The following is a 17673-nucleotide window of genomic DNA, read 5'->3' on the forward strand; positions in this document are numbered from 1 at the left end:
ACACAGATAGTTGTCTACAGCACACAGGGTTTTGCATCTTACGTTTTCCATACAGCAACGTCTTGGAGATAATTCCTTGTGGGTGCATGGAGGCCTTCTGTGTTCTTTTTACTGCTGCGTACTATTCCTTTGACGGCGTGTGGTTTGTTAATGTCCCCTCTTAGGGGAGTTTAGTTTGCTGCTAGTGTTTTGCTATCGCATACAGTTTCGTAATTAACAGGGCAGAACTGGAAACATATTGCACACTTGAGCCTATCTGTGGGGTGATGAGGTGGGATTGTGGATCCAGGGTTTTTAGGAGGAACAGTCAGTCACTTGACAGCCAGTGCTCTGGTTTCTCTTCCCTCCCACTGTCCCTCATGTCCCTTCCTTCTCCCTCTTCCCCTTTGGCTTCATCATTCAATTTCTGAACTTTCTGGTTACGGTGGGACTTCAGGAACGTGCTTCTTAGGGCATCAAGGTTGTTGGTGCCTTTGTTCTGCAGGAGTTTCCCGATGAAAAATCAGCCCGACAGGTTGTTCTATTTTCCCAAGAGGCTGTGGTGGTGCGCGTGGGATTCCACCACCAGAGGGGATGCAGTTTTCTGCCTGCCACCTCCTGGTCCTTCCATTGCACTGAGGCCCTGGAGGCTGGAGACTAGGCCTCCCTGCTTGGTGCCACCCTTGCCCATGGTGGTGCGCCTGGTGAATGCCTGGGTGTGGGGAGAGCCCTGCTCGGGGCCAGCTCCTGCACTTTGCGAGTCTCCCATGCCTCGGCTTGCTCCGCAGGTAATGGGGCAACCACTGTGCCCCCCTTATGAGGCTGCAGAAGGTATTGGTGAGTGGTGAGCTTCAAGGGGTGTGCAGCATACATGGGTAGCCCCCTCTTTTCTGCCACTATTGCAGTTTATCCTTTTTTTGGAGCTCTGTGTGACAGAGGAACTGCTGTGGCTCCTGGGAGCTCAACCCCACTTAAGATTGCAGCCGATCTTTTCTCTAGATTACTTTTTTGTTGCTTTCTTATTTTATGTGTTCCATCTGTTTTCAGAGTTAGAGACTGTTTTTTTAGGACTAAGGGAGAGAGGACTGCCTGGGATGATGTAAAATGTGGACTGATTGGAATTGACCTCAGTAAAGAGACGAGAGTCACATGCTGAGATAACCTGGATGCCAGCAGGGTTGACTCAGAGGGAAACTGAGGCCCTGGCCCAGAGCCCAGTGGAAGTCTGCGCCAACTGGTGTGGATCACTCATGCTCCTCTGTCCCTGGCCTTTCCCATCGTGCGGTTCACACTCTTGGTGATTTGGGGCTTGGGTTTTCCGTCCTGGAGCTGGGTTGCTGGAGTTTGGGCTGGCTCCTCAAGGTCCTCTGCTGTGTGTCCTGGGGCAGGTTCCCGTCAGTGACGCTTCCTGCAGCTTTCTCGTCCCTCTGGTGGGGGCCAGGGTGATTGGGAATGAGGCAGGGGCTGAGGTGTCCACAGGTGCTCAGAAACGGTGCAGGTTGTGAGCTGATGGTTGGGTGTAGCACAGGTTCCTCATGATGCTCTCTGTCACTGTGCTGTGGGCTTTGGTGGCCCAGTGCTATGCTATTGTGTGTCTCCCCTGTCCCTCATGAAATCATGGAAGCAGATGGATATTGGCCACCATTCCTACAGGAAGTGCAGAGAAGCTAAGAGACACTGAGGGTCCCTGAATGCCTCAACCAGGGTGGTTCTCAAACTGGACTCCTTGGGGCCCAGGTTTCTGTTGAGGTGTCGGGGGTTTGAGGAAAGGTGGGCTGGGTGCTTCCCACAGTGGGACCTGGTCAGCTCTCCTTGGCCTCTTCTCTTCCTGTCTCTTGGAGTGGCTCCTTTGTGAGGTTCCGCTCAGTGCCTTGGTATCAGAAGGTGCTAAGGAAGCCCTCACTGAATGAGCTGACAAACAGATTTAGGAATTAGTGGGTGGCGCCTCAGCTGTGCCATGAAACAAGGCAGCAGGGGTGCCCAAAGGTTCCTGCGGGGCTTTTGCCCATCTCCTCCCTAAGACCTTGAGCCTCTCAAGGGCCCAGACTGTGGAGGTTGCATTTGTTGTACCCTCCGAGTGCTGGGCCCAGGAGCTAAGCTAAATTGTTACACATTTACACCTTCATCTGCCAGCAGCTGTTGAGGAGTGTCTGTGTGCCAGGGGGCATCATAGCTGGGCACGGGCACACATAGCTTTAAAGTTTGGCATAGTCCCTGCTCCAAGGAGCTTGGGTGAGTAAACCACAGATTCCTGACCTTGCCTGGCCGCAGCCATCTCTGAGCATCTGCTGGAGGCCTTTCTTCCCAGCACAATGTGCACAGCATGCTGTTTTGGGCGCTTGGGTCCTGCAGGTCCTGGTGGCCCTACACCAGCACTCATCCCTGGCTCATAGCAATCAATACCCCAGAACAAAGGGCCAAGACAGTGGTTGCCTTAAGTTCTTCCAGGTGGGGAGGCTTCCTGGAGAGGCTATGCTGAGCGGAATCCTCAAGGCTGGGGTGTGAGGTGGGCACCAGGGCCGGGGAGGAGAGAGCCTTGTGTGCCAGAGCTGCACAGGTGGGCACTTACTTCCTGGGCTCACAGTAAGAAATGTGGGGTAGGGAAGGCTGGGCATGGTGGCTTACTCCTGTAATCCCAGCTCTTTGGGAGGCTGAGGTGGGTGGATCACAAGGTCAGGAGTTCGAGACCAGCCTGGCCAATGTGGTGAAACCCCATGTCTACTTAAAATGCAAAAATTAGCCGGGCATCATGGCGGGCGCCTATAGTTGCAGCTACTCGGGAGGCTGAGGCAGGAGAATCGCTTGAACCCAGGAGGCGGAGGTTGCAGTGAGGTGAGATCGCACCACGGCACTCCAGCCTGGGCAACAGAGTGAGACTGTGTCTCAAAACAAAAAGAAATGGGTGGGGAAGGGAAGGGTGGGAGTCAACAGAAAGCCTTTGTGTGTCCTGGGCAAACTCCAACCCAGGCCATGAGGCTCTTAACATTGGGTGGCAAGAGTCAGGTTATGTGGTGGCCGTGGGACTGCGTGTGAAGCGTGAGGATGTGGGGGACATGAGTGCAGCTTGGAGGCTGTTGGTGAGGCCGGGGCAGGCGTCAGTGGGGCGTTGGGAAGGCAGTGGGGCAGGACTGTGTGGGCCTCCCATGTGTGGCAGTGGATGGGTTGGGGCATGACTGGCTGTGGCAGGTCCTGGGGTGAGACCTGATGGGGAGGACAGGGGGAGCCGTGGGGGTTGAGCTCAGCAGGGATGGCAGGTGCTGGGGATGGTGGTAAATTCGGTGGCAGGGGCCTTGGGACGACCAGGCTGGAGCTTGGCTGACAGAGGCCTGGCACAGGAGTAGAGGGAGGTGGCTGGTGTGGGGCCTCCAGAGGACTCCAGCAAGTCCCTCTGCGGAGCCAGCCCTCTCAGCGGGAAGGTGGTGTGAGGAGTGGCTGGGAGTGGAAGACATGGCCGTTCTGGGACAGTGGCAGGAGAAGCGTAGCTGCCGGCTCCCTCCTGAAACCCCCTCACGGTCCTGCCCTCAGCTGGCTGTTGGGAACCTTCAGAAAGGACGTGTCCAGCCTGCTGGAGTAACGCTTGTTTTCTTTGTTTTTCTCCACAGGAAGCGAGGGATAGAAGTTGTGCAGGTGAGTACACTCATCCTTGTGGTTCTATGGGTAGGGAGGCCCTTGGCGCCCACCTCTCCGTCTCTCCTCCTCTCCTCCTCTCCTCCTCTCCTCCAGCGTCGGACACAGCTTTCTCTCTTCTTCACGTGCAGCTTGTTTTTAGCACCCCTGTGGATTTGATGTGGTTTCTGCCCTGGGCTGGGAAGACTCCGACTGGGGCTTCTCGGGTTTGGAGGGTTGCTGTGGCTTTGTCAGTGGGGAGAGGGTTGGTTTGGGAGTGCTGAGGGGAGTGTGCGTGGCAGTGGTCAGGTTGGGGTGGGTGTGGGAAGGGTGAGGGGGCATTAGGCACCCAGCTAGACATTCAGTTGTCTTTGTGTCTTTGTGCTTTGTGTAGCCTCACCCTGGGTGGACTTGGGTCAGGTGCTCATTAACTAGAAAAAGAAGGCTGGATGGAAGAAGAAGGAAGAATGGATGGAGGGGGAGGGAAGGATCTTGGAGTGAGGGGAAAGGTGGAAAAGATGGAGGGAGAAGGAAGGAAGGGTGGAGGGGGAGGAAGGATAGAAGGATGGATGGAGAGAAGAGGGAAGGATGGATGGAGGGGGAGGAAGGAAACATCAAAATACTCTCAGACTCTGTGTGAGGGGCAGGCTGTGTTATTTGCACTAAAGGCTGTACCTGGCGCCTAATGGGTACTTGGTAAACCTGATGGTGACCTGGCCATGTCCTGTGTTCCCCTCGCTGTCCCCGTTGAGTGTGACTCTGTGGCCTGTGCAGCTGGGCTGGCATCCTGTCTCCTTGCCTTGTGGGCCTCATCTGCCTGTAGCTGCAGAGAGGGGAACCCAAGCTGGGGACTAGATCAGGGCAGAAGAGGTGCTGGCCCCTGCTAGAATATCTAAGGGGCTTTCAAAAAGCCTGCTGGGGAGCTCTTCTAGCCCACCCCTGTTAACTTCAGCTCCAGGCCTTCCCTCAGTGGCCATAGGAGAGCGGTGTCCCCATTCCTGCAGGTTCAGCGTCACAGGGCCCAGGTTTCCCCTGCTCCTGGGACCAGACTGGGGCTGGTTGATGGGTGGGGCTGGTAAAGGATCCTCCTTACCTCCCTGCTGGTAGTTTGTTGAACTTATCACTGGAAGGGTGAGATTTGTTTTGGGGTAAGGAGGTAGTTTCTGGAAGCCTCTCAGCAGCTCTAGGTTTTTGTCCAGGCTCTTCTTGGCTGTGCAGAATTGCATGATATACACTAGATTTTTCTCTTTTATTTTCTGTTTTTGTTTTGTTTTGTTTTGTTTTTTTGGATGGTGTCTCGCTCTGGAGTGGAGGCTGGAGTGCAGTGGGGCTATCTCAGCTCACTGCAACCTCCGCCTCCTGGGTTCAAGCAATTCTCGTGCCTCAGCCTCCTGAGTAGCTGGGATTACAGATGCGCGCCACCACACCCAGCTAGTTTTTGTATTTTTAGTAGGGATGGGGTTTCACCATGTTGCTCAGGCTGATCTTGAACTCCTGACCTCAGGTGATCCGCCCACCTCGGCCTCCCAAAGTGCTGGGATTTCAGGCATGAGCCACCGTGCCCAACCTGCACTGAATTTTTCTGTGGGCTTTAATTTCTCCATCATCAAGTGAGGGATATTGGAATTCAGGAATGGCTTACGGGTGTGTGTTCAGGGACCATTTCTGATTGATTGGTTTTGGTGGCCTGGAGGATCCTAAATCTGTGAGTGGGTGGGAATAGGGATTGATCTGTAGTGCCTGCCAGGGGTACAGGTGTGGAAAGAGGAGATATAGTTGTATGTCTCATCATGGGGTTAGATGGTCTCTAACCATTGCAGCTCTAGGATGTGGTGGCTTCCATTTCCCTTTTATCCCTCCATAATGGTTCACTTGGAAATCCACAGATCCTTTACAGATGCTACTTTACCTACAATAAGCCTGAGACTGACAGCTGGGGCTCCCTGTGCTCAGGAAGGCCCCGGCTTGCCCTGTGGTTCCACCCAGCCACTTGGGGGAACTGCTGTAGAAGCCATTTTCAGAGGAAGTGAGTTCAGGCGCTCCCCAGCAAACACACTGCCTGAGAGGGCAAGACAGCCTTCCCCCATGCCTGATCCTGTTCACATGCGACCTCAAACTGTCACACAGTGGGTGTCACCCCCACCGCTCGAGGACAGGATGAGAGATGGACAGGGGTCGGCGAGTTTCATTTGTATGGCGTTCCGGGAAGATTTAGACTAAAATCTTTAATCCGCTCCGTCTTTGGGAGGAACAGGAGACTGGAGCCATTGTGTCAGAATGTCCGGGGCAGAAGCAGCATTGCAAAATCTTTCTAGACATGTATGCTGTTCATTTCAGTGGTGGCTTGGGGGAGGAAGTGGTGGCTGGGCACCAGAGCGAAGCCAGACTGGACACTTTCCACTCCAGCATCTGAAAATAAAACCTACTATGATACCTCTCTGTTCACCTCCTCCTGGCATCCCTGTGTTTGGAGAACTTTTAGATTTTAAGGCATTGAGAAAGACTCTGCAAAAATGGGAGGCTTTTCAAAATCAGCTGGGCCTCTGTGCACAGGATCTCCAGGCTGCTGGGCCCTGGGAGCTGGGGCTGTGCCATCCTCTGGGTTCAGGTGCTGGTGACTGAAGAGGATGTGTGTCCCCTTGCTGCCAGCCATCTTCTTGTGTCCTATGTCTGGTCCCTGAGGGGCGTTTCCTGTTCTGTGCAGCCACCCAGGGATGGTGTGGTGTTAACCCTTTAGAGTTGGGGAAAATGAGGCTCAGAATGTTGTGCCTTCTCTTGGGGATTTCAGCCAGCAGTGGTGGAGTTGGGATTTGAGTACAGGTCTGTCTGTCTCAAAAGCCTGTGGCCCCTGGTTTTCTGCCGAACAGTCTCCTCTGCATGTTCATTGGTTCTCCATTTACTAAACGCTTCCATTCCTTTTATTACCTGGACTTTGGCTGCTATGTAAAAAAAAGGATGTTGGGGCCAAGAATCAGGACTCAAGACTGCAAAACGCTGGTGACCGGAGGGAGGTCGGTTGGTCATGGGAGTTGTTTCTCTTCCTGTTATTTAATGGCAACAGTAACAGTCCTTTTATTGAGGACTCCAGTGTACCAGGCATCGTGGGTTTACTTTAAGGAAGCATTTGTGTGTAACCTTCCCGAGGTTGGTGTGGGGGCATATTTAAGAAAGTGGATTTTGCAGATCTCAGTGTCCTCTTGTGCCTGTGCCTAAGGCTGAGAAGCTCAGGAGCCCTCCTTCCCTGCTACCCCTGTGCCTGTTCAGCTCATTCCTTCTCCCAGCTCTGCAGAAGAGTGTGCACGCTGTGAGGTGCAGGGCCGCCTGGGGTCAGGTTCCTGCCTGTGTGACCTTGGGCCAGTTGCCTAACGACGCAGTGTCTTTCTGCTCATCTGTAAAATGGGGATAATCATGGTGCTGTTCCCTTGGCACCGTTGTGAGAACTGAGTTAATTTGAGTGAAGTAATTGGCACTGGGCCTGGCACACTGGAAGCTGGCTGTCTGCAGGAGAACTGTACACTCTATCCACAGGCAGACCTGACCGAGGTGTGAGACCTCAGGGCATAAAACCCTCCCAGTAGTCAAGTACAGTGAACAGTCATTGTCATCCTGGGGCCAGGGAGGTATTTCCAGTTCCTTGCTTGCAGCAAAATTCAAAGAGGACCTGATGGTGTCCTCAGCTGATAGCACGTTAAGAATAACTTCTGTTTTGGGTGGCTGAGGTGGGTGGATTGCTTGAGCTCAGGAGTTTGAGACCCACCTGAGCAACATGGCAAAACCTCATCTGAGGGCTCCCCACCAACTACAAATGCAAAAAATTAGTCGGGTGTGGTGGTGTATGCCTGTCATCCCAGCTGCCTGGGGGCTGAGGTGGGAGGATCACTTGAACCCAGGAGGTCGAGGCTGCAGTGAACTGAGATCGTGCCACTGCACTTCAGGCTGGGTGACAAAGTAAGACACTGTCTCAAAAAAAAAAAAAAGAATGATTTTTGATAACAGATTACTATAATTCTTGGCATATAATTATAAAGGAATCCAAAGAATTTGCTATGGTAAATCTCTTTCCATTCCATTTTTTAAATTTGAGTAAGTGGTTTCTGCTCTCATATCTGTAAAAATTAGAAAATGGAGATGAAATTGATAAACGCTGTTTGATTCTAGCAATAGGCAATATTCATCTGAGCATTCATGAAGTAATTTTTCAGAAAATTCCCATTCTTTGTACAGATGTATTTTTAATAAGATTTATTTATTAAATTTTATTTATTCATTTATTTATTTATTTTTTTGAGATGGAGTCTCACTCTTGTTGCCCAGGCTGGAGTGCAGAGGCATGATCTTGGCCCATGCAACCTCTACCTCCCAGGTTCAAGCGATTCTCCTGCCTCAGCCTCCCAAGTAGCTGAGGTTACAGGCACCTGCCACCACGCCCAGCTAATTTTTTTGTTTGTTTGTTTGTTTTTTTAGTAGAGATAGGGTTTCACTATGTTGACCAGGCTGGTCTTAAACTACTGACCTCAGGTGATCCGCCTACTTCGGCCTCCCAAAGTGCTGGGATTACAGGTGTGAACCACTGCGCCTGGCCTAATAAGGTTTATTTTTAAAGGTTATTTCTTACACAGTTTTGCAATATCTTTCTGTCTTATCGATCAATTGTATACTTATAGTAATTATTAGAATAATTCGGTCCAGGAGAACACTTTTGACAGAGCTTTATGGTCACAGGAAGTTAAAAAAAATTAAAACATTGATTTTTGCATTTTTTGGCCCTGAAGTATAATAGGATAATCAGTATAAAGCTTTCAAGCATAAAATACACTGTGATGTGTAAACATCTCTGAGGGAGATCAGAGTTTGTGGAGGAAAAAGGAACACTGTTAAATTTCCAACAGTTAAAGAAGAGCTTGATTATGTAATTTAAAAATGGATGATGGTGAATCTCAAATCGCCATGGTATTTAGATACCATTGGATCCATTTAAAAGAGAAACATTAACAGTTTTATTTTAAAATGTTAATATTTACAGTATGTTGGAAATTACATCCTCTACAAGTATTTAGACTTATGAGAAATTTTTCATATCAACTTAAAAATGTGCAAATAGATATGTGGTTTTAAACATTTATTTGTGGGGGTTTGGTTCGAAGGCCACTGCTTCAGAACATTACCCTGTTTACTTCTCAGAACCAGGCCTGAGGCACGTACCTCCTCAGAGAGGCATAGCACCAGGCTTTGCTCTCAGGCCGTCCAGAGGCCCTGATGGGGCTGCGCTGGACTGGCCTGACTCTGGGGCCTGTGCGTCCCCTGAGATCCAGAACCGCTCGTCGAGACTTGCTTGGCAGCGGACTTGTCTGCAGACCTGGTCTGTTAGGCCATGTGATGATGATCATGCAAGACACAGCGCTGTCTGCTCAGGGCTGCTCAGGCAGGAGAGAAAGTCGCAGGGGAGCCAGGACCCAGGCCGCTCAGGAGAGGTTGTCCTGCTTTGTGTTGAGAGCAGGGAGTTGGGCTGTGGGACAAGGGGAGAATATAGTAAGGGTTGTGGGGCCAGATGCCCTCCGCTTCCTGTCCTGAGAGGCTACTTGTCGTGACAGTGATGGTGGCAAGTGCCTGTTTCCTCAGCCCCCTGCTCTGTGGTATGATAATGGGAATGCTGGACGCACGGGCCACCCTGACTCCACCGTTTCAGTGTTGAGTTGGTCTCACTGAGTGCTGAGCTGAGGGCCCCTCATAGCCAGGCTGTGCAGATGGGACACAGTAGCATGAAACAATTTCCCGGACACCTGCTGTGGATAGGCCCCAGGTGCTAGGGGCACACACAGGCCCAAGCCAGGCCCCTTCAATTCTCTGTGATGTCTGCGGATAGTGACCAAGGTGGGCAGGGACACCAGACAGGCACAGAGGAGGCCCTCACGCAGCCTGGAAGGCTCCCTGGAAGAGGAGTCTGGTTAGTGGCAATGAGCTCATCTACCCAACAGATCCTATCTGAGAGGCAAGGCCTGACGGGGCTCGACCCACTCCCCAGGTCCTTGTGCTTCCTTCTAAAACACCTAGTTGCTAAAATGACCAAGTGCCAAGCACAGCGCTATGATTGCTTCCCCTGTACACAGTGAGCCTGTGTTGGAGAAAATATCCCCTGGGTCGTCTGTGGTCTGGGGAGTGGGGCTGGGGCTCTCCTGTGGACTGGGCAGAAGGCCTGCATCAGTCTTGCTGGGTGCTGTCACCTCGGGGCATCCTCCACTCTAATCCAATCTGTGGGGAAGGCTCAGGAGGAGCAGTCTCCCATCCAGGGACTCACTGCCTCTTTCTGGAATAGTCCTGAATTTGGTGGAGGAAGACCCTGAAGGAAAGACCCACCTGCTGCCGGGCCCCCTCCAGCCTGGGCATCCTTAGGAAAGTATGTTTTGCAGCCTGACCCCTGCCCTGGCCTGTTGTCCGGGCTGCCTTTCCCCAGTTATTGTAAAAGATCAGGGGAGAAGGTGACTGTTGGCATGAGAGGGCTCGGGGTTTGACTTTAAAATGCAAATGAGCAAGCTATAAGCGTGAGAAGTACAGTAGCTGGTTATAGATTCACTGTCCTCCATCCAAATTCCTTGAGAATTCAGACACTATGAAACCCAGTCTCTGGTGCAGCGGCTGTTTCTCAAGCAGGCAAGGAAGTAAGTAAGTTCCCCCAGCTTGCAAATGAGTGAACGGTGGGCATACACCTTTCTGTGCATATTTTCTCCGCAGCTGGTGCTGGCTGGCATGCTGGTGACCTTTGTGTATGTATTTTTACCCCTTCCTGCACCAGACTTTCTGGGGAAGAGGTTGGGTGGGTGACCATCAAACTATCAAGAAAAGGCAAGTCTGAGAAAGAGACACTAAGACCCCAAGGGAAGGTCCATGTGCCTGGGGCCGAGGCAGAAGTGGGTGCTGGGCCTCTGGAGGCGAAGGAGCCATGGGGATGCCCACTGGCAGGGAAATCCTGGGGATGCCCAAGCCCAGGGGCAGGGCAGGCCTGTCTGAGCTGTGGGGGAGCGGTGGGGATGGAGGGTTGGGCATGTAGGAGGAGTGGGCCACCAGAGGATGGAGGCCATACCTCCTGACATGGAATAAACCAGGCATAGGGGCTGGCAGGGGGGCGAGGTGTTAGAACGGCCTTACAGACAGGAAGCACGGCGGGAGCCCACACACAGAGAGTAGCTGGGGAAGGGGGTCCTTTGGCTGACAATAGCTTGGAAAGGCCGCAGCCCCAGGCTTGAGGGGGCTAGTGAGAGACCAGGCTGGAGAGAGTAGCGATGCCAGGTGAGTTGTTCATGGGGTGCTGTGTTGGGGGCATGGAGGGGCTTCTGCAGGTGAAAGCTGGGTGCTCCAACTGGAGGCTATGGGGGAAGAGCTGTGGGGAGGGTACATGGAGGGTGATTAGACAGGGCTGCACTGGAAAGCCAGAGAGCAGAGTTTTCTGAGAGAGACTGTGGCTGCAGCCTAGTGAGGGGTGATGTGCTCTTCTGGGGCCCCTGCAGTGACAGAGGGCAGCAGGAGACAGACGGCACGGCGTGGTACCTGGGTAGATGTGGGATGTGAGAGGGGAGGATCAGTCCGCAGACTCCTCCCTTGTTTCTGGCCGGAGTGCCTGGGCATGGGGGTGCAGGAGGAGCAGCCGCCAGGGAGGGAAAGCCCATGCCAGCGCTGGCGCTTTCTGATAGGCGTGCTGAGCACAGGCAGCAGAGGCCTGTGTAGGTAGCTGCTCTCTGAATTCAGAGCCAGAGGGGACTCCTGTGGTTGCATGGTATGCATCTCCAGAAGTTATAGGTGCTAAATTCTCCATCTCAACATTAAAAATGTACTTGTTATTTAGGTTATATTTTCACATGGTACCAACATGTTTTTAAAAGGTGTGCAGAACACAGTGTGAAATGATCAGTCCACAGCAGGGTTCCCTCTGCCACCCATACTCTCCAGCGTACCCCAGCTGGCTGGCCCCGGTGCTCTTGATGGATTTTATTTCCAGGTCACTGGGGCATAGGTAGGGGTGGACACCCGTGAACATTCTTCCTTCTGTCAGTTTTCTCTGCCGTGTGCTCTGGAGCCAAGCATAAGGGGCTTTGGGAGTAACGATTGCTGTGGCCTTTATTGGAGGGTTCTGACATCTTTGGAGCTGGGACAGCCCATGGCATCATGCGGTCCACCCCTATCTTGGGCAGTGGCTTTCTGAAATTCACGTGAGCCTGACTCTGACCTCTCCCCAGACCCCAGCACCTCCAAGGAGGACCGCCACGGGCTTGGGGGGCTGGCTCTGCACACAGTGTTTCCATGTGGTCATTTGAGGCAAGTAATGGACACAGATTGCTCTTGGCTGTGCCTCACCTCCCTGTGGGATCCAGAGACCTGGGTTTGAGTTTCTGAGCCTGTTCCCTGGCTGTGGATTTTTTTCTTCTTCTTTAAAGGGATGGCAGCGCATAGGTTTAAAGACACCTAAGAGATGCTGAAGGAATATTAACTGATTTTTACTCATCTGTTGTTGTGAACAATGGTGGCATTTGAGTGGGGAAAATACAGCTGCAGATGAAACTGGGCTGCTGAGAAAGATACGTTGTTTCAGGGTAGAGAATATAGGTTTTTTTTTTTTTTTTTTGCCTCCCCTCGGTATCACTTCTGGGTTTCTCACTATTGTGGATTCCAGCTTACTCATTCATTTTTTAAAAGATAGATTTTATGGTTTTTTTTTAAATTTGAAATGAGGTATTTTTCTTTTTTTCCCCTAAACATTGAAAATTATTTTCATTCTCCGACATTTACTATTTGCTTAGGCTATGTAGATAACAAATAATACAAACTTAGGTGAAAGCATGATCCCCATAGTGTTTTTTAATAATGATGATACGTGAGGTGGGGGGAAGGGTTATATAAATCAGGGTCTGCTCATAGCAGTTCTGCAATGTGGCCATTAAAAAAAAAATCACATTTGGGAAGACAGTGTGGGGAAATGCTCGTGAGTTGCTTTGAGTACTGTCGACATACTCTGAGTGGTTTCATTTCTATCCGTTTTATTTTGGTTCCTGAGCTTTTTAGGTTTGCTGTTAGAAATAGAAGCTGTCATCGTGTTGCAGTCCTGCGTGGCTTCCGAAGGCTGTGGCGTTCAGTTCTAGGGCGGTTCTTTCCCCAGCCTTTGATGCACCGAGTCAACTTGAGCAAATCCTTTAAAAAAAAAAATGTTCCCACAAACCATGTCAAGACAACAGAGCTCTGCCAGGGCAGGTGGGGCTCTCTGTGCTCCAGGGTGCCTGGGTGCCTTTTTGCAGGCTGGCTTCCAGAACCCCAGGCCCTCCTCACCACACCACGCAGGGTTGGGACTGGATCTCCCTGGTACCTTCCACCCTTGCATGGCCGTCAAATGTCAAGAATTCCGTGGCCTCAGTGGAGCGTGCCAGACAAGCATTTTACATAAAAGCAAAGAAAAGAGATGGAATGAAGAACACAGGGGAAAGAGGAAGGGATGGAATGGGGGTTAGAAAGGGCCAGAAGCAGGACTGTGCTCTTAAAGTAGCTGACTGTCCTGGCATTCTGGGGTGAAGGTATCCATAGCATTGCTACTCAGAGTGTGATTCTAGGGAATCTGGGCGCAGATGGAGAAACTTGGACACAAACACTGGACTCCTCAGCAGTCAGTTCCCGTTTGGCCTGGTGCAGGGCCGAGACTCTGAGGAGGAGGGTCTTGACCTGAGGACCCGGGACCATGCTCCATGCCCAGCCAGGCGCAGCACCATCGTAGTCAAAGCCAGGAATGGAGATGCATTGCTTCAGGTCAGTTCTAAAGACCAGGAAGTGTCCCTGAGTATTTCGGTTGAGTAAGGAGTTGGCATCTCCCTCTTCAGCCCCTTCCCTGCTCTCATATTCCTATTCATGCTTTTAGAACTGCTAAATGTCGGCCAGGCACAGTGGCTCATGCCTGTAATCCCAGCACTATGGGAGGCCGAGGCAGGCGGATCACGAGGTCAGGAGATCCAGACTATCCTGGCTAACACGGTGAAACCCTGTCTGTACTAAAAATACAAAAAATTAGCTGGGCATGGTGGCAGGCACCTGTAGTCTCAGCTACTCGGGAGGCTGAGGCAGGAGAATGGTGGGAACCCAGGAGGCAGAGCTTGCAGTGAGCTGAGATTGCACCACTGCACTCCAGCCTGGGTGACAGAGCGAGACTCTGTCTCAAAAAAAAAAAAAAAAAAAAAAACAACTGCTAAATGTCACCTTGGCAGTGACACCTCCCCTGCTTTCCCAGCAGACGCCTCTGCCCCACTCTACACACACACACACACACACACACACGCACGCGCACACATGCACACACATGCACACACACCAAGCTGAGCTGCCTGTTGGTGTGTCCTCCTGAGGCTGGGACTTGTTGGTCTCCGAGGAGCGCATGGTCTGGCCCTGATGTGTGCTGTGTCTACTGGGAGAGTGAATTAAAGACTGAGCTGTTGTGCTACACAGGATGTGGCAGGCCTTGAGGGTCTGTGTTTGCTAAAAATAATTCTAGATTATTCTTTTGCTCATTAAGTAATATGTACTCGTGGAAATCTTGGGAAGTCAAGATAGGCTTACAAATGAAAACCCAGAGATAATCATTAAAGCAATTTTTACATAAAATATGCTCTTTTTTCTATATGATGTGCATTCAGGTTGGGCTTTTCTGTGTCCCTAGTCAGGGAAATGGTTGAGCATTTGCCTGTGCCATTTAAACACCTTGGAAATTGCTGTTAGAGTGGCTGCACCAGCTTCCCACCATCCCTATGTCCCAGCATCTAGAACCATTTCTCTGCTCCAGAGTCTCAAGTTCTAGGTTGTTTCTGGTTTGCTGTTACTAACAGTGCTGCCCTGGGTGTCTCTGGACCTAAATCTTTGGGGACCTAAGTCACATCTCAGGCTGTTTCATTGGGTTGTGGTCTAAAAGTGACTTCATGGAGTTTAGGGCATTGAGATCTTACAGGGTGGTAGTGCCAAATGGCTTGTAGCCTGTTTGTATCTCTTTGCACTCCCACTGGCAGTGCATACAAGGGTATATCTCACACCAGTGAATTGGTTGTTTACCATGGTATCTCCCATGCCTGGCTCTGTGCAAGATGCGGGAGGCTGGGGGACCCAGGGCTTTACAAGGCAGTGTCAGACTGCAGCCAGTACTTCTATAAGGACGGAGGTGTGGCCACCAGTCCCCTACACTGCCTTGTGATAGAAAAGGCCAACTCCGCTTGAGCACACACTTTGTGCCAGCCTTGGTTGTATTTACATATATTAATTTGTGTGTTCCTTATACTTTATTGTTAGGCATTTACTATTGTCATCACCTGTTATGAACAAGGAAATGAAAACAAAGAAAGATGAAGTAGCTTGCCCAAAGTTGCATGCTTATTAAGTGCGGGAGCTGAGATAGGAACCCAGGCAGTGGGGTTCTAGAGGGCTTATTCATTATTTTTAAAGCTTTCTGTTATGGAAAAAGCCACACAGTATACCAGAGTAGAGCCTTAGTCAGTGTGTGTCAGCAGGACCCCCTTTCTCTGTTGTGCCATTCTGGCCTCAAAACTTGAGACCAGCTCCTTGCTAACGATGGCTGCTGTCCTCAGAAGGAGCTGTTTGTGATTATTTACTGGTGCCACCTGCACCACCTTCACTGTCATCATCAGTGGCCCAAGGAAATGTGAGTCTGAATGAGGTATGTTGTGTATTTAAAGGATGCGATGGACAGATGAGCCAAAATGAAAGGATCTCTTCTGTTTGATTTAGTATCATGAGTAAAAAAGTCAGAAATGTCTGTAGCATAAGTTATGTCTGTTTGGTTTGGCTAAAGCAGGGCTGACCAGGGATGATTCTCCTGCTGTGAGTGAGTGAGCTCCCAGCTTGCCCCCAGGGGTTAGAGCACATTTTGCTCTGGCTGGGGTGCATTTGGGGGCATGGGCTGATTTACGTTTTCCTTCTTTCTGGACCTCCCCGGGTCTAGCCACGATGGGGTGAAGGCATCACCCCCAGGGAGTGCCAACCCCTGACCCTAGCCCCATGACCCCCTCCCATGCTAGCTCATTATTGGCAGGGGAGGTCCCAGGGATTCCCCGTACATGCATCATGGCTTTTCCAAAAGCTGTGTAAATCCAGAGTTGTAACTTGGCTCTGTCTTTCTCCTTCCGCTTGATCCACCCCCAGCTCAAGAACTCCCCTGGGAAGCACAGTGGCTCCCGCCTTTGCCTTAGGTTCTCTGATGTTCTGCACAAATGGTGGGCAGAGACAGCCCTTTCAGGGACCTGATTGCCCTGGTGTCTGGTTCTCCTTCCATAGGCCTGTTTTCCAGCTCGACTGTCAATCTGAGTCTTTCTCTTTTTGAGCTTTATGCAATGGCTTTAGAGTATACCCTATAAGGAGATCCCGGCTTGCTGGTGCCCGGCCCTGCAGCTGTGTCCCAGAAACTTGGCGGTGGTGCGTGCGGCTCACTCAGCACTTCTACAGAAGCTGCCTGGGGAGGCTCCCAGGGTTCCGGTGGGAATGGGATACCGAGGTCTGAGAGGGGGCTTTGATCAGGTGTCCTGGGGGAACATTTAGAGCTGGATTCTCTGCAGGAAGGCCACCAGCCAGCCAGCCGTGATGGCCTATGCTTGTAGTCCCAATACTTTGAGAGGCCAAGGCAGGAGAATTGCTTGAAGCCTAAAGTTCAAGACCAGCCTGGGCAACATAGTGAGACCCCATCTCTACAAACATTTTAATTTTTCTTTTCTTTTCTTTTTTTTTGAGACGGAGTCTTGCTCTGTCGCCCAGGCTGGAGTACAGTGGCGCGATCTTGGCTCACTGCAAGCTCCGCCTCCCGGATTCACACCATTCTCCTGCCTCAGCCTCCCGAGTAGCTGGGACTATAGGCGCCCACCACCAGACCCAGCTAATGTTTTGTATTTTTGGTAGAGACGGGGTTTCACCATGTTAGCCAGGATGGTCTCGATCTCCTGACCTCGTGATCCACCTGCCTCAGCCTCCCAAAGTGCTGGGATTACAGGCTTAAGCCACCGTGCCCGGCCAATTTTTTTTTTTAAAAGGTCACCAGCCCTGGTGTCTGGGCAGTAGGCACCTAGTAGGATTGCTTCAGAGCTCTAGAATGCGCACATAAAAGTTCCAAAGTGCGTTTGGTCTCTGGGCTGGGCTTCTTTGAGCAGCCCAGCCAGCAGCAGTGAGAACTCCTGTGTGTGCCTCGCCTACTGGGTGCCAGGGTTAGTGCCCCACCTGCCAGGTGAGAGGACTGAGGCTCACACAGGTGGGCTCGTCACTGCCTAGCATGTGAGCTGTGGAGCTGGGATTGGATTCCAGGGGTGTGATGGCATAGCCAGTGCCTCTTCTGCTCTGAAGCCTGGCTGCCGGGTGAGAGTCCAGTGACCCCTCCCTAGTTCCAGCTCCATCCCTCCATAGCTGTGCAGCCCTGGGCAGTGGCACAACTTCTCTGAGGCCCGTCTACCAGATGGTGACGAGATAGATGATTGAGATGAGGGGAGGGCAGGTGAGAAGGCCTTCTAGAACTCAGGTCCTCCTAGGGGAGGCGTGGGTAGCCTGAGGTCAGGGACAGGGCTTAGTGTGCTGTGTGGGGCTGTGGGGAGTGGGAAGCTCACTGGTTTTCTTGCTCCTGAGATGACTCGAGGGGTCTTGTGAAGCTCACACCCCTGTCTCACTGGGCAGGAGTTTGGCCTCCACTGTGTATCTCTGCCATCTCAGGTGGGTGGGGGATCAGGGGGTCCCTGGGCAGGAGGGTGTGGGTTTCCTGGCTTGGAGGCAGACCTTGGCTCACTCCCTTCCCTGCCCAGGCAGTCTTTTTGCTGCAGGCCCTGCCAAGTAGAAATAAGTTATTTACAGTGTTTTGACAGGATCATCGGCAGCCGGGATGGGCAAGGATGCCTTTGGGACTGAGCTAATGGCCAAGGAGTGGGGCTTGGAGAAGGGTCTGGCGTGGGAGAGAGATGGGAGATGGGGGTGGGGTGGGGGCCCATATTTACTGAACTTGATAAATCTTGATAAATGCCAGGCCCGGCCCTCCCTTAAGCCAGGGCTTTGGGGCCTGGCAAGGGTAGGACTTGATGAGTTTGC

At 51.7% G+C, this 17673-nt stretch overlaps 3 protein-coding genes across 5 annotated transcripts in view; 2 read left to right on the forward strand and 1 right to left on the reverse strand.

Moving 5' to 3' along the window:
- LGMN (legumain) overlaps positions 1-17673 on the forward strand; it is a 1022235-nt gene that overhangs the window by 656814 nt on the left and 347748 nt on the right. The window lies entirely within an intron of this gene.
- UBR7 (ubiquitin protein ligase E3 component n-recognin 7) overlaps positions 1-17673 on the reverse strand; it is a 367041-nt gene that overhangs the window by 156770 nt on the left and 192598 nt on the right. The gene's annotated exons all lie outside the window — the stretch shown is intronic.
- ITPK1 (inositol-tetrakisphosphate 1-kinase) overlaps positions 1-17673 on the forward strand; it is a 180374-nt gene that overhangs the window by 41292 nt on the left and 121409 nt on the right. For all 3 annotated transcript variants that reach the window (XM_050799142.1, XM_050799145.1, XM_050799143.1), the window contains exon 2: positions 3582-3606. In XM_050799142.1, the coding sequence (XP_050655099.1) occupies positions 3582-3606 (25 nt within the window). The remainder of the gene's footprint in view (positions 1-3581; positions 3607-17673) is intronic.

The sequence above is a fragment of the Macaca thibetana genome, chromosome 7 (genome assembly GCF_024542745.1).
Source record: "Macaca thibetana thibetana isolate TM-01 chromosome 7, ASM2454274v1, whole genome shotgun sequence".
In the NCBI taxonomy this organism is placed as follows: Eukaryota; Metazoa; Chordata; class Mammalia; order Primates; family Cercopithecidae; genus Macaca; species Macaca thibetana.